Genomic DNA, 23,399 nt, shown 5'->3' with positions numbered 1-23,399 from the left:
GTAGTTTTTAGTGCATTACCAGCAGTTCGGCACAGTTAATACTGCAGACAATTGTAACATGCTTTTAAAGCCAACAATGCATTGGCTAAGCAAAAGACTTTTCCATAAAATATCATGAATTACCCCATGAAAGGTAGCCCAAGTGGGCAAGACTTCACACTGATGGTAAATTAGGATTGTGGGACACGCCCATTAGAAAGCACCTTGGAATAAATTTTGAAATACTACACTGCCAGATTTTGTTTAACTCTGCTGAACTTTTTTGCCGAAGGGCTGGGCTGCGTTTGACGCAACGCTACTGAGCATGCACCACCGCATGCAGCGGCACACTTTGAAATGAATGGGAATGGGAATTGCAGCTGTCTATGGGGAGTGTCTATGCTAATTAGATGTTCAGTTTAGAGGGATCACCATAATGTAGTTTCTTGGCAACTGTATCCACCTGGCTGGGATACTTAGAGATGCTTAAAAGTATATGTTGTAATGTCTAAAGGGACATATGGGGTTACCCAAAATGAAGCTGGAAGACATTTGAATAAACACTGGGAAATGCTTAAAAAGATAACTGCAGATATCTGAAGGAACACTAGGAGATGCCCAAAAGTATATTTGCGTATGTCCAAATGAACACTTGGAGACACCCAAAGGGACGGTTGGAGATGTCCAAAAGTGTATTTGCGTATGTCCAAAGGGACATTTGGTGATGCCCAAAAAGAGAGTTAAAGATAACAGAGTTAAAGCAACTCTGATAGTTGGCCTTTTTAAATTATTTATCCCATCTAGAGCAAAATACAGCTCTCAGCTGGAGTTTATTTTAACATTAACTCTTTCAGAGTGTTAACAAATAATGCAAAAATATGTGATTAATGACAACAAAAAGCAACATTACTGATTACAATAATAATTCTATACTCAACAAATGTATACATTTCATTGCATGACGACTTTAATCCTGCATTGCAGTTCTTAGTGCACTGACAGCATTTTGTCAGACTTAACAATGCAGACCATGGTTACATGCTCTTATAAGCCAACAATACATCAGCTAGGCAAACAACCTGTATATATATATAGCATCATGGAACACCCCATGGAAGGTAGCCCTGGTGGGCAAGACTGATGGTAAGCTAGGATTGGGGGACACACCCATTAGAGAGGTCAGTCACGCTCCAAAGGGACATTTGGAGTTCCCAAAAGCACACTTGAAGATGCCCAAAGAGACTCATGGAAATGCCCAAAAGGACACTTAGAGACGTTCAAATGGACACTTGTAGATGCCCAAACACTGTGTCCACTCACTGTCAACTCTATCAGTCACCCCTATCTACCTGCTTCGTCTGCAGTATGCTTCCAACAGGACAGTGTCTATGGACTATGGAAACCACCAGTGTCTGTGTCACTGTGCAGTGCTGAGAATGACCTGCCATCCAACATTTTTTGGGACACTGTTTTAAGAACAAAGGAGGTCATACCCACAAAATGTTTAGTGTCACTAAAAGATATTAGTGAATTTATGTTTTCACAGATGAAAAAATGACAAAACTTGAAAACTAATTTTATTTATCATGATATGATTGCTAACACAGACACCAAACTGAGCATGCACAAAGCCTTACAAAAGAGAAAATTATGCTTGTCGTGTCACACATGAAAACACACAGATATGGTGACGATACACAAATACATTTCAGAGGTTTTCATGTATGCTATCTGTAAGAAACAGCAGAAAATGTAGGGGGTCTGAAAGATTTTTTGTTTTTCTGGGTATAGGTGGGCCAACATGCTGAGCACAAACCTGAAACAGGGTTTTTGAAAGCCATGGATTTTCTCTAGAGTTCAGAACACAATAAGATTAATTCTAATAAGAACAAAATATAAAACATAGAAAACATTACACAAACACATGTAAACTTACATGACTTATCAGCATACAAGGAATAAAAAACGCAATGTAAATCATTTTAACAGTTTTCTTCATTTCAGGTAACCAATAACAGTAAACATTATTACATCATGCCACAAAGCTGGACTTTGCAAGCAGTCTAAACATACTAGCAATGTTCAAACACAAATGAAACATAAAAACAGTTCCATTTCTCTTTGGTAAGAGTTGAAATGTCGCTGCAAGACTGTAGCTCAGATCGGGGCGGGCTGCAACTTTTCATTTTTCATTTCTATAATGACCATTTTTACAATCAAGTTAAAAAAAAAAACATATTGCAAACTGCTTGTCTGAGAAAGTAAAAGGAAAAGAACATGACGACTGATAAAACAATAAATAACAAGACCAGAAGAAAACCAAGCAGTATATAATAATCCTCAGAACAGTTCCTTGTTACAGGTATTTTAAGGCACCCTTTCCCTTTAATGGAAAGACTCTTTTTTTCCTAGAAACATGAATGGATGGAAGTTATAATACTAATATAAAGCATTTTAACAGTTCCCAAATAATATAACACTGATATGATGATCTAGATATAATGGATCTAGACATAAAAGCTCCCTTTAATTTATGTGATATTATGTAAATGGTATATTATTATGTTTAATTATTTTCTACACATTTTATCCAACATTAGTTCATTTTTGACTTCGCATAGAAGCTAATAAATTTGTATATTGGCTGCAGCATGCCAGGTTTATAACACCACATCAAAAGGTTTTCAGTCCTTCAAGCCCTTCTCTCTTACTATATGAAAAATAACTACATTTTGGGAGGTATGTGCATGAAGCCTCTTAATCTAGCATCCCATAAAATACAATCTTTCTTACATGTACGTGATGAGTCTTTGTAACCCTTCACCACCCAGTTCTGTCCCTTTAACTCGGTCATCGCTCTTTCCTGACTATCAGAGAAAGGGGGGGGGACCAGACTTCTATGACAAGCAGAAACTGCCTGAACTGAATCCCAAAAGGTTTTCTTCTTCTCTCCCCTCTCTCCAGTCTCCTCCCTTTAATCAGAAGCTGACGACTTGTTCTGAATTAGCAATCTAGCAAAATCTTCAGTAGTAATTTAGGGTCAAATACCACAATGTCAGAACAGGGAGTTTGAGTGCAATAACTTAGATGGTTTCATTCAACTGAAACACTGCTACAGCTTAAATGTATGTTACAAATCAAAATAAACTCCCTACCCCTCTCTCTCTCTCTCTTTCTTTCTTTACCACAAACACATCTGAATCAATATCACCCACACTACACTACAACACACTATTATAAAGGCCACTGCAGCTGAGCCATCTTCAGAAGTGTCAAAAATCTTCAGAAGGTTGCGTTTTTTCAGCTTCAAAAGACAAAAAGAGACATCTTTCTTGGTAGGGGCAATAAACACAGAGAACAAATACTTTATACGCATGATAACTATTAAAAAGAGAGAAATTAAAATGAACAACCAACTAAGCTAAAAAAAAAACAAGCATTTAACCAAAGATATCAAAATGCTCTTCTTTGCTTGCTGTGTTCTACGTATAGAACAGACCTTTTTACATTAACATGCTTTTAATTGAACATGCTCTACTTCAACATATGGAAATTCAAGTTTCTCAATAATATGAAGAGTGATATGAATGTTAAGAAACTGGGAAACTGAAGTCTTTAAAAGTGATCGTATCATAAAAAAGAATTCCCATGAATTACAATGGAGGTAGAATTAAAATGTGATGGATTCTAGATGCTATCACAGAAAATGTCGACCAGCTACTTATGTATATGGGGTTCAGTTACTTTAGTAACAGACTATAGAATCGAGTTTCGAGTTATGATTAAAATAAACAAAACAACATGAATGAAATTAGATGACTATGGTTCTATATAATCAGCTAAATTAAAAGCACACTACTATAAACACACACAAACTACATTTGTTTATAAACAACATACATCAATGCTTTGTCTGAAATAATAACTGTCTGAAACTATAAAGATATTAAATGTGAACTGACCAAACCTGTCGCACACAGTGTGGAGGCAAAAGGATCAACTTAAGAATGCACATAGGCTCCTGAAATCTATAGGAAATTACACTGGCTTACAAATACACTACAGAACAGCCAAATCAAGAATTGCTGAAATAGTGAACCTTCAATGTGCGTTATGCTCTCTGATAACAGACTGAGAGATAGTCCTTGCATGATGTTTCAGAAATTCTTGCTTTGTGCTTAATGGGAAGCGGTTGTGTTAATATGTAAGGCACTAAACAATTACAGAAACTAAATTCATACCCATCCTACATTATATCAAGGTGCCACAGCCAGTCCTGAGGAGTCTTGCTGAGCATAGGCCTGTCACAATAATTACATAACTTTAATAATTCAACTTTTCAGACAATAAACGGACATCACCTCAATAACTTTTGCTGACCTCAATATTGCCCATTGTGTTGATTTAGCAAGAAGAGCATATTATGGTGTATAGAATTTAAAATGGTTATGTGGAACATTGGAATATTTCTATATTCCAATTCCAATATCAGAATGTTCGTAATAAGTATTGTGTAAATTATGCCATTGTGTTTTTTTAATCGGTTCTCTTAAAATGGATTGCAATTAATTCTGGGACAAAATATTGTCGAAAACATGATGTTCTGATCATAATAAATTAAACTTTTGCCTTTCCAAATAATTCTACATCGCTCCAACCCTCCAAGTGTTACCATCTCAGCTTTAGTCAGCTTCTATTAAAACTGGTTCTACTAAAACCGACTCCCTTGTGACCAAACTTCAGTAGACCTCTGGTAGAGCCCTGGCAATACTTAGCAGCCAGTCAGGCTAAAAAAGCTCAACATACTGCTGCAATTATCCTTATAATGTAGAAGAGCAGACAAACAGATCATGTTGCAAATGTGCAGACCTCTCTTTTACCTTCAATCATCACACTGACTGACTACATCAGTCATAAGCATTTTTCATAGATGACAGACAGAAACAGACATGAGTGCAAATTTCAATCATTACCCACCACTCCATCTACACAGTGCATCCCTTCTTAGCTGCAGACAGTTCAAAAGGCAGGCTATTCCACCGTGAAAGACCAGAGGGTCTCCTTGAAGAAACGACAGGCAGCAGGTGCTTTGGATGGAGGTGTTCCACAGGGATACATTACCCTGTGTTTACAGTTTGAGGAATGGGCCAATCTGGTGTGGTGCTCTGAGTTTTGGTGAAGAGCATGAGTTAGAGGAGAGAGATGGAGAGGTGGAAAAAGGCGGAGAGGAGGAGAGGGCATCTGCATTCAGAGAGAAGACAGTGGAAATGGCCACATCTACAATACCCTGACACAGCTCTGGGTAGAGTTTCCTAAAAGACAACAAAAGAAGAGATACATGAGCATCTATATATGTATTTACATTTTTATTGCAATTAAATAAAAACAATTAATCTGAGAACATGGCCCATGTAGGACTGAGAGTCTCCTGAGAACAGGAAATTCCATCTCACACACTCACAGAAACAGAATCTAATTGTTATACAGTTTATCCTAAGATGTTAAGGCAACTCTAAATAAAAAATAGAAAAATGGAAACTTCATTTCTAGTCTACGCAAACTGCTTAATGAGATATATGTCTTAATAAATCAGCAGTTCTTGTTTACAAAAAGAACTTGAAGTTTATTGCTCACATAGAATACCATGTCAATTTGGAAATAAGCGTGAAAATGTGTAAGGTAGTTCTCATATGAAAATTCAATAAAAATGTCGCAAAACATTATCAAGCTTGAGTGCAAGACACATTTCAGTAAGATACAGCAAAGGAAACTGCTAGGCATAATCATAAACAAACTTTGAACACTTTGAACATCTGAAAAACACTCACTGTGCACAGGCAGGTGCTCCATTGATTTCAATCAGCCACACTTTAAAGTTCTCATCCAGCATGAAGTCAAAGCCGAAGAGCTGGAAACTCTGGTAGGACAGATGCTTGGTGCTGATGGCTGGTTCAATGCACGTGAGGCAACTTCTATTAAAACAGGAGAAGACTTGACTCATTTTGGGAGGTGTCTGTGCAATACTCTTTCACAGAGACAATTCCCCTTACTGAAAAATGCAAATACTCCAGAGACTAAATATATTCTCTATACTTGTATAGGCAGGAAAGTATAGATGTACTTGTCAGCTAAAAACAATTTCAGCTGGCTTTAGACACTGTAAAGTAATCATACATTTTCTGTGAAACTCAGATATCACTCAATATCTATCAGAAAGTCTGAAGCTCAACTATTCAATTGACAGTGTTGCACACGTACAGTTCAGTCATACCTTATTATCTGCTTGATTTGAGGTAAGATGGAGGTTTCCATGGCAATATTGTGAACACTCAGCAGGTACTGCCTGAACTCATCAAAGAACATCTCATTGCCCTCCTCATAGCGCCCGTAGTTCTGAGAGTGCTCCTTCTGGATGCAATGGTTGGTCAGGTGGCTGGTCATGTCCTGGAGGTCAGAGCTATTGTATGGTTCTGAGGACGTTCTCAGCACACCCTCTCGGTACAGGTAGATGTTGTACTGATGGTCTACAAGCACCCAGCTCCTGAATAACATTTAACACCAAATAATTTTCTTTAGTTATCTATGTTTACAATCACAGAAACACAAAATCAGATGAGTTACAGGTGGTGGTGGTGGTTCATATTACCTTATATCAAATTTGCGATGACCTGGTTCCAACAGCAGTGGTCGCTCCAGGTACTTTTGAATTACATGAACTTGTCCCTGATTATCAATAAACTCAAGCAACTGGTTTGCATCGTGAGATATTAAGATTCCAGCCCCTAAGGAAAAACAAGAACATCATGATTAAAATAAATAATATAATACTGCCACTTCAAGATGCCAACACATTGTAAGGACACTGTCTGAAAAAGAACATGGTAATACATTGAACAACCCAAGAAAACAGGAAGTATGTTTACACAAGAACATTTTAACTTGTTCTATTTGTTTAGTTGTACAGGCTCCATTTCTCAGTACTGCTCAAATAAACCTCAATTATTTTTTTTATTTAATTTGTTAAAAAATACTAAGGTTTTCATGGGGTGTCCTACTTTTTCACATGGAAATACATGATTTACAGTTGGCTTTTTACTGGATGCAACAAAAGCATAAGTGAGGTCAGTTATTGACACTGGATGATTAGTTCTGGGTCAATAACAGCACTCTAACTTATCCCAAAGTTACAGAATTGGAACTTCATTACTCTAGTAAAGGCACTGGCACATGCCAGGGCACTATTTATTGCTAGCTGACAATTAGCAATGGACATGGTGACCTTAGGCTCATGTGCTGCTGCTCCACAGAGTCCAGTTCTATTGACAATGCATTTCTATAAAGATTACACAAGCTATGTGCACTCAGTAAAACACCAGTGTTGCACCATAAAGTTACTTAACTAACTAAAGAGGAATCTTTACACTTAAATCTTCACGTGTACATACAGAGCATACAAAACACAAATAGTCAGAACAACATAAGATGCACAATTACGTCTATACTTTTACCACAAAAAGGAGCAATTCAGAGTTTGGGCTACTACTTAAATAGGCTAAAATGGGCTACGGTTTCTGTCTTTTTTTTTTTAATAATTGAAGAACTCACCTTTTGCTCCAGCTGATGATTTAGCAATCCACACTGTTCCTTCTCCATTTTCCTTTCTGGAATGATAGGAGGCGAGGAAGACCTCACGCTCATCCGTCTTGGGGTTGCTTTTCAGATGACTGATACCATTGGTAGCAGGAGCCACAGGTGTGTTTAGATTGGTTGGATATATAATATATGACTCAGGGAACCAGTTACATGAGTCTTTCAGCTCTGGGCTTGTTTTTATTAACCTACACAAAACAAACAATGAAAGATTTATTTAGTGCACACATAGAAGGTAAAAAAAGGAAGGTAAAATGGAAATGTAGCATAGTAGCACAGCACAATAATAACCCAAAAAATATTATGTTACTGTAATTATTAACTGTAAAGAGTAATTTTGCAGTGCTAATGAAAATGACTTAGATGTAAATATTTACATATGGAAAATAAGAAAAAAAAAGAACATTTAATCATATAGTAAAAGCAGAGGAACACATACTTTACTAGAGATGCTTTGCGACAAAGCTTGTCCGCCCCTCTGTAATAGTTCACCAGCTGCATAAGTCCTGGCTCATGACCTGTCAGGAAGACATGACAGTAATTACACTGGGAAGACCACATATACTTTTTAACTGCTGAGTGCTGAATGGAGCTATTGATAAATTATGCACCAGTGTCATAAAAGGACAGTCAGAGGTCAGCATGTACTCACTACTGAGCACTACTTTTCAGTGACACAATCATGTAAGGAAGGTTAAATCAGTAGCTGAGCTAAGCGGAGCTTAAGATGCTGAAAACAGATAACATAATAATTATTAAGTATTATTAAAGCATGTGTCAAAATCATTAAGGTTTATTATGAGGTACATTACATGAATGATCATGGTACAGACATCTGTTGGGGGCAATCTTGATAGTTTTTTTTTGTCTTTTATGCGGTTAAAATTTATATCAAAATTCTATTGTAATGCTTTACATATAGGGGTATGCCATATCGTAGTGTGCGCAATAATTTCACCAACCTTTTTTAATAACGTAAACGATATTATACCCTGAAACATCATGCCATTTCACCAACCACTTATTATCACCTCAGGGTACTACTTTTTGCTGTTTTCAGCAATAGAAAAATTAACACAGTTTTCATTTTCCATGATATATCTACTAGAGACAGAATATATCCGTCCACTCTCATTCATTTTACTTCAGTGCTGGATATATGTAGATATATGGAGTGCATTATTAGTATCATGACATTCTGGATCATTGACTGAGTTAATGTGCCTTATATTGTTCTTAATTTAGTATGTACAGTATTTGAAACACAGGTAACACTTTACAGTGATTATAGTATAGTTATTTTGCACTACTTTGTCTTACTGTGCAGTGTTAAAACAAGTTTAATAAATTAACATTTTGCAAGAGGTGGTGTTCTTTATTGCATAAATTCTATTTAAAACCTTGGAAAATGTATACAATCTATACAAGATTTCAGCAAAAAAACAGGGACAATAAATTTATAGGCAGAGTTGGACAAAATGTACTCAATTAAAAAAATATCAAGAACTAACAGTGTGGGAGAAAAATAAACTGTTGTTGGGGATAAAAGTTGTGAGTCTCTGATAAATCATAGTATTGATAAACACATTATTTGTAACATAATATGTATTGTGTATTGTATGTAAACTCCACCAGAAGCATGATGGGAAATAATCTCAGAAAGATCCTAGTTGCAGTCTTGCAAATAATGATCTCCAGTCTTAGGAAAATCTTAGCCTGTGACTATTCTGTGAGTAAAACGTCTGTGAGTACAACGTCTGTGAGTAAAACGTCTGTGACTTGTCTTTAGATGTGAGAGTGTGTCAGACTTTAGTCAAAAGTTAAGTCTATTCAGAGTCTTTTCAAAGTCTTGTAGTGTATGGACAGTATTAGACAACGCTGTGACCACCCTTTTAAGACAAAGCAAACAGCACCACCTACAGTACAGACAATGCTGCAGCAGCGTTATAAGAAAGTAGACAGTGCTGTGACAGGGTTGTGTTTGCTGGGTGTTCAGTATAAACACATTTACGTTTGGTGGATGTTGGGAAGTCAGTGGTGGTCAGTTTACCTAGGCGTCCGAAGGGTAGCCGGTTCCTCTCTCCCAGCATCAGGTTGAATCTCGGATTATCCTTTTTCAGGCGTTTCCATTTCCCGGTAGCTGTGAGGAGTCTGGCGACCTCAGCGTACACGCTGCTGTTGTCATCCCGCAGAACAAACGTGTACATCGGTGTAGCGCTGTTCATAACAGGCCGCTGTATCTCACTAACACACTGTAGCCGAAAGTAACGGAGCCCTGCCCGGCCTCACCCCCCTGTACACACACTCAACCCCCTCTACACACACACTTCTAGCCTGCGAGCTAACCGGCTAACGTTATCTGTCCCCCAACAAAGTAGTCTGGGACGGGATGTTCATGGTTTCTGTGGACGCTTTTCCGCACAGCTAACACAGCACGCTAACTAACTTCTACATACAATTGCTCAGTATTAGCTATTAAATCCAGCACACAGTTCTCCGCTGACGGTCTTGTGTGAACACAGAGCTCCAGTGGAATCAGGGTGTGACTCCGTGTCTCCGCTTCCCGCAGGAGCGCGGCTCTCCTCTGACTACTGAGTACAGAAAGAGCTAACCCCTAGCATTCCAGCTCACTTCCACCGAGTGTCACCGTGTTTAAGTCTTGTCAGCGAGACAGGGGAGGTTCCCAAGCTTCAGTAAAAGCCCTGAGCTCAGATTTCCTCAGGCGCTGTTAGCTAAGCAGGGCTGCTGTTCCCAGGCCAGTCCACACAGACATCCCCAGGATCTCTTTATCCCAGCCGGACTGTCATGATCTGACGTAGCGAGATAACCTAGCAGGCGCAGCATGGATTAGCCCAGCCAGACGCAAACATGGGTCGCAGAGGGTTGTGGGTTTTGTAGTTTTACCACCAGAGAAATTGTAGGCTCTGTCTGAAAATTAATAAAAGTCTCTGTATCCTAATTAAACTAAAAGGGAACAATGCATCCTGGCATTGGCGTTTTCCCCATCAACAGTTTATTTTTCTGCCACACATAGAATACATTGTGTTCCACTCTGCCAATAGGCTTCTTTTACCCCCTTTTGTTAGCTACAACCTTGTATAGCAAAGAATCACAGCTTTACTGCTATACATGTGCCTTAGTTTTGGATAGAATTAATGCAATAAGAAAAGTATTCTTGCAAAATGTGTATTTATTAATTTTGTTTGTAATTAAAACTAACAATAAGAAAAAAAAATAATAAAATAAAAACTTTAAATATGACATTTCTCGTGTTTACAATACTGTACATATTAATTTAAGAAGCTTATTCATATTAACTGAAAATATTCTTGCCTTTCAGCTTCCCGTAGGTCTCCTATTGGGTGTTCTCGTCACTATTTGCGTGAGCCAAGTCTCAATACTTGCGATAATATTAAACACGGTTGATTTTAACGGAGCGCAGGGACGCGATAAAACATTAGCATTAAGTGAGTCAGTTAGACTGTTTGCAATAATCGTATATATATATATATATATTTATAGCATTTTAATAAATAATAATTTGTAGGTAAAATGTTAATATGTTCTGTAATTAACGTTCAGGATTATAGGAAGCTCTGTAGCCACTAGGGGGCGAGTTAGACTTATTGTGTATGTGTGTGTGTGTGTGTGTGTGTGTGTGTGTGTGTGTGTGTGTGTGTGTGTGTGTGTGTGTGTGTGTGTGTGTGAGGTGGAGAGAGTGTATTCACCTCGCGGGGTTCTCCTCTGTAGAAATTCTATTAATGCCCGCTCGCAATGAAGATGTTAGCTTCGTTGCTTACCGCACCTTAACACAACAAAAAATGAAAAAGAATAAAATATATAATGAAATCTACTGGAAACTGAAATATGTTATTAACAGTACTTCAGATAAATGGTAAGTTTAGCAGACAGTGCTTAAACACTGTCTTGGACTACACAGCATTATAAATTGAGATGTTTGTTTTATTAAAAGGAAAACATAGTCGATGTTCAGTCTGTCTGTTCAGTCAGATAAAATAAATAAAGGGATATTATTAAGCACTTAGTGTTGACTTTACAGATAGGGATTAAACGTAGTCATAGACGAGCTCTCTCTTTAAATAGAGAATCTTCATTCACAGTGCAGTAGCCAAAAAATACTTCACTTCACTTTATGGGTGCGCTGATGGCGCAGTTTAAATTGTAGATTAAAATCAATGTAAATTAAACTAATAGCAGTGTTAGAAGTGTTCTCATGTGTGATTTAAAAGTCTCACATTAAACTGAACTGACAGGGGCCAGATCCATTAACCATATTGATATAAATAATATAAATAAGAAACAATAAATATAATATATTAATTTAAAATCAACACCTGTTGCTTCGGTATGTACTTTTACCTACGGCGCGCGTTTTACGCACGGAATGCATTTGTACGCACGGAATGCGTTATGCACGTCATGCGCTTTCACGCACGGAGTGACTTTTTACGCACGGCGTGCGCTTTTACGCACGGAATGCATTTTTACGCACGAAATGCGTTATAGGAACGGAATGCGTTTTTACGCACGGCGCGCGCATTTACGCAAGGAATGCGCTTTTACGCATAGAATGCGTTTTTACGCACGGCGGGCGCTTTTACGCACGGAATGCGCTTTTACGCATGGAATGCGCTTTTACGCACGGAATACAAGGCGCGCACTTTTAAGCGTCTGATGCGTTTTTACATTCAGTTTCCATCTTTTTGTTCTATACCTAAAATTGTGGATACATGCGTTTACAGCATCAAGCAGCACTGCTACACAGTCTTTCATTATATAAGCTATCCTAAACGCTCACGTACATCAGTTTAACAGTGTTACAATAGTCATTACATATATAATAAAATTCAACAGACCACACATTAAACAACACATTTTAATGCAGCCAACATACCAAGTATGGTGACACCATGCGGAGAGGCAGTTTAGAAACTCAACTACTCAGTCTGCGCCGGGTTTCTCAGTCCAAGCATCTAAAGTTAGTAGCTCAGCGACTGAATAGACTGGACTGAGTTTTGGGAGAAACAGGAGATGAATTACGTCTTGCTTCTGTCTAGAGATTTTGTTATTACCCACTGGAGAAGGTGACAGAGAGAAGAACGATTTATAAAACACTCTCAGGCGAAGCTGCTAAAAAAGGCAGCTACAGGTCAGCCATGTAACATCCACACACTGTAAAAAATAACCTTGCACTTTAGTTATCTGAACTTAAAATGTATTGTTAATATGACTACACATTGCGGAGTTTGTTGAGATAACTCATTATTTCATGTTTATTCTTTCTTAAAAAATAAAAAGCTTTTTCAACTTAGATTTTCAAGTCAACTGAAATCACCAGAGTAATTTAAACCGCGCAGGTGCCCTCAACGTCTTTTTTTAACGTGCGGTACGTCAGCGCAGGGGGCGTGTCTTCAGGATAGAGGGCGTCCGTGAGGTCCGCCATTTCATGCTGGAGACAGTTCTCAAATCTGGCGAGTTGAATCTGGCGGGCATTTTACCTTTTCGGGTAAGTTTTTTAATCTCTTCACGCTTTTATTGCGTTTGAGCCGGTATAATGTTCTCATAGTTCTCCTAAGGTGTCTGATAATATGTAAGGCACGTTGCTGGCTGGCTAGATGTAATGTTAGCTAAAGTAATTGTTGTCTGGCCTTCGGTAGCTAACTAGTTAGCTTAGTTGCTTGCTAATAACCATGTTAGCTGCTAGCTACATAGCTAGAGAGAGGCATACCACTAAATAAAAGTATCTATCAAACATTTAGACATATGTTAGCTAACCTATGTATGTTTTAAGATTAGGGTATAATTAGCTGACCTGAGTTCTTTAGCCGTTCCACCTTAAATGGTGAGTCCTTTCTGGCGCCAGCACCTTATTTAAGGTGGAACCGAATACTAAAATGAGAGGCTGGCAGAAATACCTACATTTCACCTTCAAAAAAAGTGCAACAGGCTAGTATTTACCCTGAAAATATGATGGGTAGTTCAGTATAAACACTTAAATGGGGTTAGGAACGTTTTTTTAATTTAACTCAGGGTCGCAACAGGCTAACTAACTGAAGTTAGTCCGGTAAAATGCAGAGCTTCAGGGAAACATGTTGAGGTAGGCGACCACTGACATTTTTTTCGTGTTGCTTTTTCGACTTTTTTTAAACAAAATTAAGGCTCCTGGTGGGTTCGACAGTGTATTTAGCAAAAATCAGTCGAGGAACGTTCTCGCCTTACAAGTTGCAAACAAATGCAGAGTCGGAGGTCTAGCCGCAGCGCTAACCTAGATCAGCAGTTTCAACAAATGCCTTCGTTTAACAGGGTTCCCGCGGTTCCTACGCTACGTAGGAGTATAACTAAGGTTAGCGCAGATCTAGCTAACATACTGACCTTACGGGCGAGTTAACTAAGCTACCGGGAAGAAACCTAAGGTTAGGGGAGAGCTAACTTACTGAACTTTAGCGTTGGGCTAGCTAACATGTTAACAAACGAACGCTTTACGGCCAGCTAGCTAACTGGAATGTCTAAAAAAGTCTTGACTAAGGCTTTAATAAATAAATATTATTAGTCTGCATTTTACAACTGCAGTTCTTTTGTGCATGGTAAATGTCACTGGGTCTTCCCACCCAAGTGGGGGTACATATCACAATCTGCACGCTGTGCAAAACTTGTTTTTGTGAGTTTTTATGACTTAGCCACATTTTTAAAAATGTGGCCAACTCAGATAATGATGAACATTGATAAAAAATATTGATAAAAAATATTTGATTGATTTGATTTTTAAGTTTTGTTTTCCAATACAATGCATTTTCTCCCAAAGTAATAATGGCTATGATTTGGGTTCTTAATTTATATTTATTAAAGTCTTAAAAGGTCTTAAAATGCATGATTAATTTGTCTTTTAAATGGTGCAAGAATCCTGTTAAAGAAAAGCTGGCTTATTACACTTTTTCCCTTTCTACAGGTTACTAAAGACTGCAACACTATCTAGTTAGTAAATTTGGAAAGAGACTTTTCTGCTATACTAATCATGTCAGAAATAATCCTCTTTATTTGCAACAACTAGTTATTTCACAGATAAAACAGATATACAGTAAAAAAACATTTTTAATGTTAAGATCCTATTGAATGGTAAGAGTTGTAGGTAACGCCTGCCGAGTTAAATTCTAACTTGAACTAAAACTCTTAAAATCCTTCAATCTATAATGATTATAATAAGCACGTTTACAGTGTGGTATTCATACTATTACTTATAGGACAGTTTTATACACTTCCTCATATACATCTACCTCAACATAAACATGATTTAATTTTATAACTCGATATTGTTGTAGCAGTTTGTATTTATTGTTATAATTATTGTTGATAATGTAGGGTAATTGTAATACTAATAATTATTATTGTACCTTAAAATTTCTCCCTGTTGCAACCCTAATTGTTATTCTTTTATTTTATCCTTTAGGTTGTGATCTGAGGGTGTGAGTGCTGTTAATGCATGAAGTGGAAATGTAAGCTTTGCACTTACTTCACAAACAATCGTCGAAAAATACTTGGACATTACAGATCAAGCCACTCTCATTACGGAGGACGAGTACCGATTCCTTGTATTTACAGTGACTGTGTGTGCTCTTTTAAGTCACACAAGGCTCTTGGAATACATGTGAGACAACATGGATTTTGCTACGGTGAAAAAGTGAATTTTAGAGTCAGATGTCTGCTATGTGCATTTAGTCAACCTGCAAATCATAAACAATACTTTTGTCATCTTAACACTCATTTAAAAAACAAGGAAACTGTCACCTGCCCATTTAATGGTTGTAATTTTAAGTCAAAAGTTTATTCCAGTTTTACCTCTCACAGAAGTCGATATCATGCCTTGGATTTTTTACAAAATTTTAAAGCAGAGCTTCTTTATGGCCCACCACATGGTGAAAACTCTGATCCCCTATTAGACACTGGTGGGTATTCTTCTAATAACACTGAGTCAGCTGTTCGTGATAGTTTTGATTTTCAGTCTGATGATGATGAGGATGCTGCTGATGATGAAGAAGAGCGAGGTAGCATTGGTGACAAAATTAGGAATAGACTTGCATCTTTGCTTCTACGAATGCAAGCCATCTTGCATGTATCTAAATCAGCTACCCAGGAAATAATCAATGAACTTCACGAAATTGGAATTTTAGCAGGTGACCTGTCAAAAAAAACTGCAGAAAACATTTTTACAGAGCTCAGTTGTAATATAGATGAGGCCACACTAAAGTTGTTAAAGGAAAGCTTACAGGAAACCAATCCTTTTAGTTGTCTGTCACAGAGTGGACCACTGGGAACTGAATACAAAAGACAGTTGTTTTACAAGGAAAGATTCAACATAATTGAGCCAACTGAGTATGTGTTAGATCCTTTACTTAACAAAACATTTGTTTATGTTCCAATTTCAGGTGTGTTGCCAGCATTGTTGAACAAGTGTGATGTAATTGACAAAGTTTTAGAGGAAACAAATCTACCATCGCTCTCTGGTCAGTACAGATCTTTTCATGATGGACTGTATTTTAAAGAGAATCCAATTATTTCTCAAGAAGAATTATCAATTTCTTTAGGATTGTATATAGATGAATTTGAAATCTGCAACCCTTTGGGAACTTCAAGGAAGAAACATAAAATAACTGCTATTTATTGGGTAATTGCTAATTTGCCTGCCAAATACCGATCTGCCCTATCTAGTATATACCTTGCCTTGCTGAGCAATAGTAATGATGTGAAAACATTTGGGTATGCACAAATAGTTGAACCACTGCTTAAAGAGCTTTGTACACTTGAAACTAAAGGATTTTACATTGATAGGCTAGGTACGTTTGTCAAAGGCACAGTCCTGTATGTGTCTTCAGATAATTTAGGAGCACATTCGTTTGCTGGCTTTCAGGAGTCATTCTCTGTTGATAAATTTTGCAGATTCTGCTTAGCCAGTCGCAGTGATATTCAGAGTACATCAGTAAGAACTGGATGCTTTCCACTAAGAACAAAAATATTGCACAATGAAGCTGTTAAGAGCCTTAAAGAGCACGAGAGCATAGTTGTTGACGGAGTTAAGGGTGACTGTGTTTTAAATGAACTAAATTATTTTCACTGCATAACGGGCTTTCCACCTGACTTGTTACATGATTTGCTAGAGGGAATAGTGCCTGTGGAGCTGTGTTTGTGTTTAAAGACATTGATTGGCAAGAAGTATTTTACTTTAGAGGAACTGAATACTGCCATTCAGCGTTTCCCATACAAGTTTTCGGACAAAACAAACAAACCACAAGCAATTCCAAAGGCATTCACGTTAAAGGGGACAATTGGGGGGAACGGGCATGAAAATTGGACACTTTTGAGACTGCTGCCATTGCTAATTGGGGATAAAGTACCAGAGAACGACAAAGCTTGGGGTGTCATTTTGGATCTTAAAGACATTCTGGAAATTTTAACTTCATCTACATTCACTGAGGAAAAACTGTTCTACCTTGAGGCCAAAATCTTTGAACATCGGCAGCTTGTACAGGAAGCTTTTCCTACGTTTAAGCTAAAACCAAAGCACCACTTTCTTGAACACTATCCCTATCTAATTCGCTGCTTTGGTCCTCTGCTCGACTTCTGGACAATAAGATTTGAGGCCAAACACAGCTTCTTTAAGAAAGTTGTCCGGGATGTTAATAACTTCAAGAACATTTTGGTGACTTTAGCTTCAAGGCACCAGCTCATGTTAGCATATCACATGGACATGCCTAACATGTTCAAACCAACAGTGGAAGTTGGAAAAATTTCAACTGTTTCATTTGAGATTTTGGACCTCTTTGTGAAAGATGCTATCAGAAGGAAATTTGGATGTTTGACTTCTGTATCTCTTGCCACAACTGCCTTTATCCATGGGACAAAGTACACTCAAGGAATGTTTTTATCCACTGGAAGCACAAGTGGACTTCCTAATTTTGGGAAAATGATTAATGTGCTATTTGTGGAAAACAAGCCCTGTTTTGTTGTGGAACCTTATACAGCTTGGTACCTGGAACACCTCAGATGCTATGAAGTCTGCAAGAACCACTCTGCAAAGCTGCTTGTAGTCCAGCCAGAGGAGCTCAATGACTACTTCCCCCTGTCAGCGTATATGGTGAAAGGCAGACTTCTGATCTCTCCAAAAGGGTTTCTGCTCCATTGAGGTAAATTTCACCAAATTTAGTCAAATACAAAATAGTTATAAATTTTACATTACCACGTTATAAGATGTTGCAATTTTTTAGAATTGTTTTGTGGTGTTCATGTATAATTGTATGTCTTGCTCATTTAAGTGTAAAAGACATAAACAATTTTATTGTTTTGTCCATTCAGAACATAATAACCACATCCTTGTTTCTATACTCACTGTCCATTTATCAGCTTCACTATACATATAGGACATTATATGATTAGTGAGTCATTTGATTTCTATGCATACTTTATTATCCTCCCTTTACCATTTTCTTCCATGGTCTGGACCCCACAGTACATACTATTGTCTATTAAGTGCTAGTGTCTTTATATGGGCTAAAAAATAATAGCACAAATATAAATAGCTTGTAATGCATCAGCTTCTTTAAAATAATAATTCCACCTTTAATGTAACCAAGACACTGTAGTGTACTGTTGAATGTAGAATGTGAAATTTAGAACAAGGAGCTGGTGAATGAGAAACAAAACAGTGTGATGAGGCAATATAGTGAGTTTTTTTTCTCTCTCCTTCTCTCCCCTCCTCCCTCTCCCCTAGATTCCAGTGTACAAAATGTTGCTAAGAATCATTATAAACAAGGATGATATTAGGAAGATACAAACTGACAGTGAGCCAGAGACTCTTGATTCCTTTTATTCTTTTTTGAAATGCAAGCTTGGATTGGGAGGTGACTTTGTAGTTCAATTTCAAGATCCAGACTTTGGCAATGAGTTCTGCAACTTGTCAAGCTTGTCTGAACTTCCAAAAGAGAAGGCCACTTTAAAGGTAATCCTCAAGCAAATCCCCGAGTCCCCTCAGACTGACTCAACGTTGGACACGGCAAGTCTCTCGTCGCCCTCATCGTCTTCCATGGAGGACACTCCTTCCTGCCGTCGGCCATGGCCTGACCCTTTTGTGATTCCAAAATTCTCATACGATGTGGAATTGAAGCTTAAACGTGGTAATGAAGCCTACCAGGAGAATGGAACCCTTCTGATTACAAATAAAGACACTAAATCTGAGATACTTGAAAAATTGGCTGAAGAAATTTACAAATACTCAGCATACCCATCTCGAGAGCAGTATGACATTGTTGCACAGAGCCTTGTTAAGAAACATCCTTGCCTGAGAGAGCCTGGATCTGTGAAGGGGTGGTACTGCTGGAAGTTCAGTTTAAAGTTTAAAATGGGAAATTACCGCAACAAGCTTCGTGTGTCTGGATGTTCAGAGCTAACAGTGAATCGCCGAAATTCAGGACCAAAGCAGAAGCTCAAGAAAGCTAAAAAGTCTGAAGTCAACTTTCTTCCGGATGTTCCTGAAGGCAAAACGCAGAATGTGCTGGAAGAGGAGAGGGCAGCCATTGTTGCAGAGATGAAGAAGAAGAAAGTTGATTGGAAGAAAGTTACTGACATGATGGCCAGCACATTCCCTCTGCGACGAAAAGAAATAGTTGAAGAACAACCACTTGTGGCAGAAGTGAAGGCCAAGTGGCCAGCTTTGTTCACAGATACACAGGTAAGTCTATGCTATGTTGAAAATATATTTTTTTGTGTGAACTAGCTTCATATGGATAAATTGTTAAATTTTTGCAATTACATAAACCATAATTATTTAGGTAACAATGAATAATTTGTTAGTTCTGCTTTGTTTTGTAGATTGAGGCTGAATTTGCTCGACTAACTTCCACTGACCTGTGGGACACGTTTGTTTCTGGGCTGGATCAGTATATGGAAAGATTCTTGCAGATGTTTAAGGCCAAGAGTCACTGCATTCAAGCACTTAGCAGCCTCCTGTCTCTGCTTGATGATGATGTGAGTACAAGTGTGGAAATGTATAGGCCAGAACATGCCATGCATACTCATCTGCCACACATTCTCTTTTATTTAGCTCTTTTTTTTTATGTGGACTTGTGTGCTTTGCCCTGTGAGGGGCCAGTATGTCTGCAACTCAGGACACAAAGTAATGACCATGCCAGCTGAAAACTTAGGTTACACTTAGTGATATACATTTGGTCTTGTTGGATTAGATTATTTGTAGTATGTACATAAAGATTTTTCTTTGTTTGAATACATAACGTTCTAGCATCAGAATGTATTCGGACATACCCAATGTTAATTGTTTTGATTGTGGTGAAAACCAATGTGCACTGTCACTTTGTCTTAAGAGTGTGCTGTCTTCAACAGAATTCAGTTCAAAAGAAAAGGGCAGTCATTCTGAGAGGTCTGCCACATTTTCTCAGGGAGGATCCATCCAAACTTCTAAAGATTGCTGAGGTAAGCTTGACTGGAATTTTCTATTTTTATTTTGCATCTAATCATTATCTTTTATGCAGACAAATGCATGCTTAGTAACAATGTTAGTTACACTCAAATTATATAGATTTTTGTTCATCATATACAGGGCCATCTCAAAAAAATAGAATATCTTTGAAGAGTTACTTTATTTCAGTAATTCAGTTTAAAGTGTGAAACACATATATTATATAGATGTATTAAACACAGAGTGGTCTATTTTAAGCGTTTATTTATTTTATTGTTGATGATTTTGGCTTACAAACATCAGTGTATCAGAAAATTAGAATATTGTATAAGACCAATTGATACTTTTGGCAGTGTGAGTAGTTTGCTCAGTTTCCAGTCCTGCTGGAAAATGAAATCCGCATCTCCATAAAAGTTGTCAGCAGAGGGAAGCATGAAGTGCTGTAAGATTTTGTGGGAAAAAAAACTGCACTGACTTAAGACTTGACAATAAATCCCAGTGGATCAACACCAGCAGATGATTAGCATATCTCTCCAAACCATCACTGATTGGTGGAAACTTCACACTAGACCTCGAGCAGTTTGGACTGTGTGTCTCTCCACTCTTCCTCCAGACTCTGCTCCCTTGATTTACAAATGAAATGTAAAATTTACTGATGATCAGTGATGGTTTAGAGATGCATGTCATCTGCTGGTGTTGATCCACTGTGTTTTATTATCAAGTCTAAAATCAGTGCAGTGTTTCCTGGAAAATCTGCTGACAACTTTTATGGAGATGCAGATTAAATTTTTCCTGCAGGACTTGGCACACTGCCCACACTGCCAAAAGTACCAATTGGTCTTATATAATATTCTAATTTTCTGATACACTGATTTTTGGGTTTTGTTGGCTGTGAGCCATAATCATCAATAATAAAATGAATAAACGCTTTAAATAGATCACTCTGTGTGCAATACATCTATATATGAGATTCACCTTTTTAACTGAATTACTGAATCAAAGTAACTTTTCAAAGATATTCTTATTTTTAAACATTTATTTAATTGTGTGTGTGTGTGTGTGTGTAAAATTACTGCCTGCTAGATTGATTGTCCATCACTAATTTAGTAGTTAACTCATCATTTTTCTTTTCTCACTTGTAGACTACAGAGAGTGAGGAGCAGATGGCAAAAGGAGTAAGTATTGGTGTCTTGCTGATACAAGAAGAGGAGGACGTCATTGACTTTTCAGTGGTACTGGAAGAGCAGATCATCCTGAATGGCATTACTGACTTCCCCCATGCGGTAGCTATGCTTGTTGGTCTGTTATTCGCACTTAATATTGACTACCCCAAGGAACTGCGCTACACCTTCGAGGTCATTCAGAAGGTTTTAATGAACATTGGAGGTGAACAGTGTTCTGCTAGGGTTCACGGACTCAGAAACAGACTCTTGTGTAAAACTCTGTAGGTGGTAAAGCAGTCAGTGGATATCCCAAGAGTGTGCTGTGTTTATCTGAAACATACATGTGCTTAAACTGAGCATAATATTTTTTTCTGAAATGTTAAAGACTACATGCAAAGTTCTATATAATTGAATTGATCAGGTGTAAATAGGTCGTTCAGAGTGGTTTGAAGGGATTCATTATAGAGAAATTTACAGGCTTATTTTTTTATTTATTTATTTTTTTTAAATGGTCATATTTTTCTTAGCTATCCATACTATCCATTATTCAATCTCATTTGGCCACTCTTGACTTCTTTACATTTTTCTTTAACAAAGTATAATTGCCAAGTTCCATAATGTAAGAGTTTATTCTGCAAGGTCTGTTGGACTGTATTCTGGATACTATGTAAGTTGATTTCTGGTATTCATGGTTCCTGTTTGAGCAAACATGCTTGTAGTTATTATTTTTGTTGTTTCAGATAAAGAGTTTTAGCTCTACACTGCTGCACAACTTGATAAAAAAAAAATTCAGCCAATTTAGGTGAAAGTAGGGCTGAGTGGTATGATAAATATTTTATTACAGGGATTGCAATGGTCCAGCTACTAATCCGTGGATCAGTCCCGGGTAATGCTGCTTACCATTGGCAGACAGAGCCTCAGAGAGTACAATCGGCCTTGGTCTCTCTGATGGGGGGGAGACAGAGCTCCATATAATCACCCGCTCAATGTTTGTGAATTAGTAACCCAATGATGCTGTTCAAACAGTTCAAAAAGAACCAGTGTCTGACCTATGTTATATAGGAGGCATGTGTTAGTCTTCACCCTTCTAGTGTGGGTGGGGTAATTGATTTTTCTAAATTGGCAATGCATTAATATTATTTTCCATCAGAAAAATGCATAGTAGTGGCAGATTCTTAAACAATGTGCTGCACTTAGACTAATTATAACTGTAATCAAACGTGCAATTGGTCAGGGTGTTTTTAGTACTGATGAAATGTACATTATACACAGATGCGTATTATTGCTAATTTTATGATTATACAATGAAATATTGTCATATTGCTCAGCTCAAAGTTGTTAGCTTTCAACTAGAATGGATCAAACTTTTCACAAGCACATATAAGCTGTTATAGGCTGTTTTTTTCCCCAACTGAGTTACTGAAGTTGTGTGCTGTTGTACAACTTATTGTATGTGACACTGTTAGTCATTAGCACTGCTAGAAAAATCTCTGTATTCTGCCAAATTCTGCTTATGACTTGTACATTAGCTAAATTTAACTAGTAACTTTCTTACAATTTGTGTTTTATAATTTAATAATTTATTTTGGATTGGACTGAGCAGGCTGTTTTTCCTTGTTTATTAAACTTCTGAAAGTGTTGTAGTTGAATTGCTATTTTTTCCTATCAGTAACTTTACATAAAATAGTGTTTGTAACAAATTGTTAAACTATTTGGAAGATGTTGTATAAACCTTATGTCAATTAGGTACGTTTTCAGATAAAGGGAAGTCTGTGCTAGAGAATTGAATTAAGAGAGTCAAAAATCATGTTAAATGATCAAAGGTATTCAATTGATATTAAAGTGATAAAGCTGGTTAAACTAAGTAATTTTAGTAGAACTAAATAGTGGACACATTACATTGACTACATAATTCTATTTAAAAGGAGTCAAAATCATGTTAAGTGAACAAAGGTATTCAATTGATATTAACAAGTGATAAAGCTGGTTAAACTAAGTAATTTTAGTAGAACTAAATAGTGGACACATTACATTGACTACATAATTCTATTTGAAAGAAGTCAAAATCATGTTAAGTGAACAAAGGAATTCAATTGGTATTAAAAGGGGAAAAAGTTGGTTAAACT

At 37.4% G+C, this 23,399-nt stretch overlaps 2 protein-coding genes across 6 annotated transcripts; one reads left to right on the top strand and one right to left on the bottom strand.

The window, feature by feature from the left end:
- Window positions 1-1,538: 1,538 nt before the first annotated feature.
- ttl (tubulin tyrosine ligase) lies at window positions 1,539-10,236 on the bottom strand. The gene is made up of 7 exons (XM_007240317.4): window positions 9,680-10,236; window positions 8,069-8,147; window positions 7,585-7,817; window positions 6,626-6,761; window positions 6,251-6,520; window positions 5,808-5,951; window positions 1,539-5,291 (listed from the first exon to the last, which is right to left on the bottom strand). Exons 1-7 carry the CDS (start codon window positions 9,852-9,854, stop codon window positions 5,108-5,110), a joined length of 1,221 nt encoding a protein of 406 aa, XP_007240379.2. The 5' UTR covers window positions 9,855-10,236; the 3' UTR covers window positions 1,539-5,107.
- Window positions 10,237-12,855: 2,619 nt separating this feature from the next.
- LOC125803004 (sterile alpha motif domain-containing protein 3-like) lies at window positions 12,856-22,916 on the top strand. 5 transcript variants are annotated; one of them, XM_049481701.1, is made up of 8 exons: window positions 12,856-13,156; window positions 15,095-15,140; window positions 16,071-16,148; window positions 17,664-17,825; window positions 18,410-19,366; window positions 19,507-19,662; window positions 20,035-20,124; window positions 21,253-22,916. In XM_049481701.1, the coding sequence occupies exons 5-8, from the start codon at window positions 18,425-18,427 to the stop codon at window positions 21,556-21,558; spliced, it is 1,494 nt and encodes a 497-aa protein (XP_049337658.1). In that variant the 5' UTR covers window positions 12,856-13,156; window positions 15,095-15,140; window positions 16,071-16,148; window positions 17,664-17,825; window positions 18,410-18,424; the 3' UTR covers window positions 21,559-22,916. The 5 variants fall into 5 exon arrangements, with proteins under 5 accessions (XP_049337658.1, XP_049337657.1, XP_049337656.1 ...); XM_049481700.1 differs by having other exon boundaries at window positions 15,095-15,292; XM_049481699.1 differs by having other exon boundaries at window positions 15,095-15,325.
- The last annotated feature ends 483 nt before the right edge of the window (window positions 22,917-23,399 follow it).

The sequence above is a fragment of the Astyanax mexicanus genome, chromosome 7 (assembly GCF_023375975.1).
Source record: "Astyanax mexicanus isolate ESR-SI-001 chromosome 7, AstMex3_surface, whole genome shotgun sequence".
NCBI classification, from domain to species: Eukaryota; Metazoa; Chordata; class Actinopteri; order Characiformes; family Acestrorhamphidae; genus Astyanax; species Astyanax mexicanus.
This window is presented reverse-complemented; position numbering and strand designations above follow the sequence as displayed.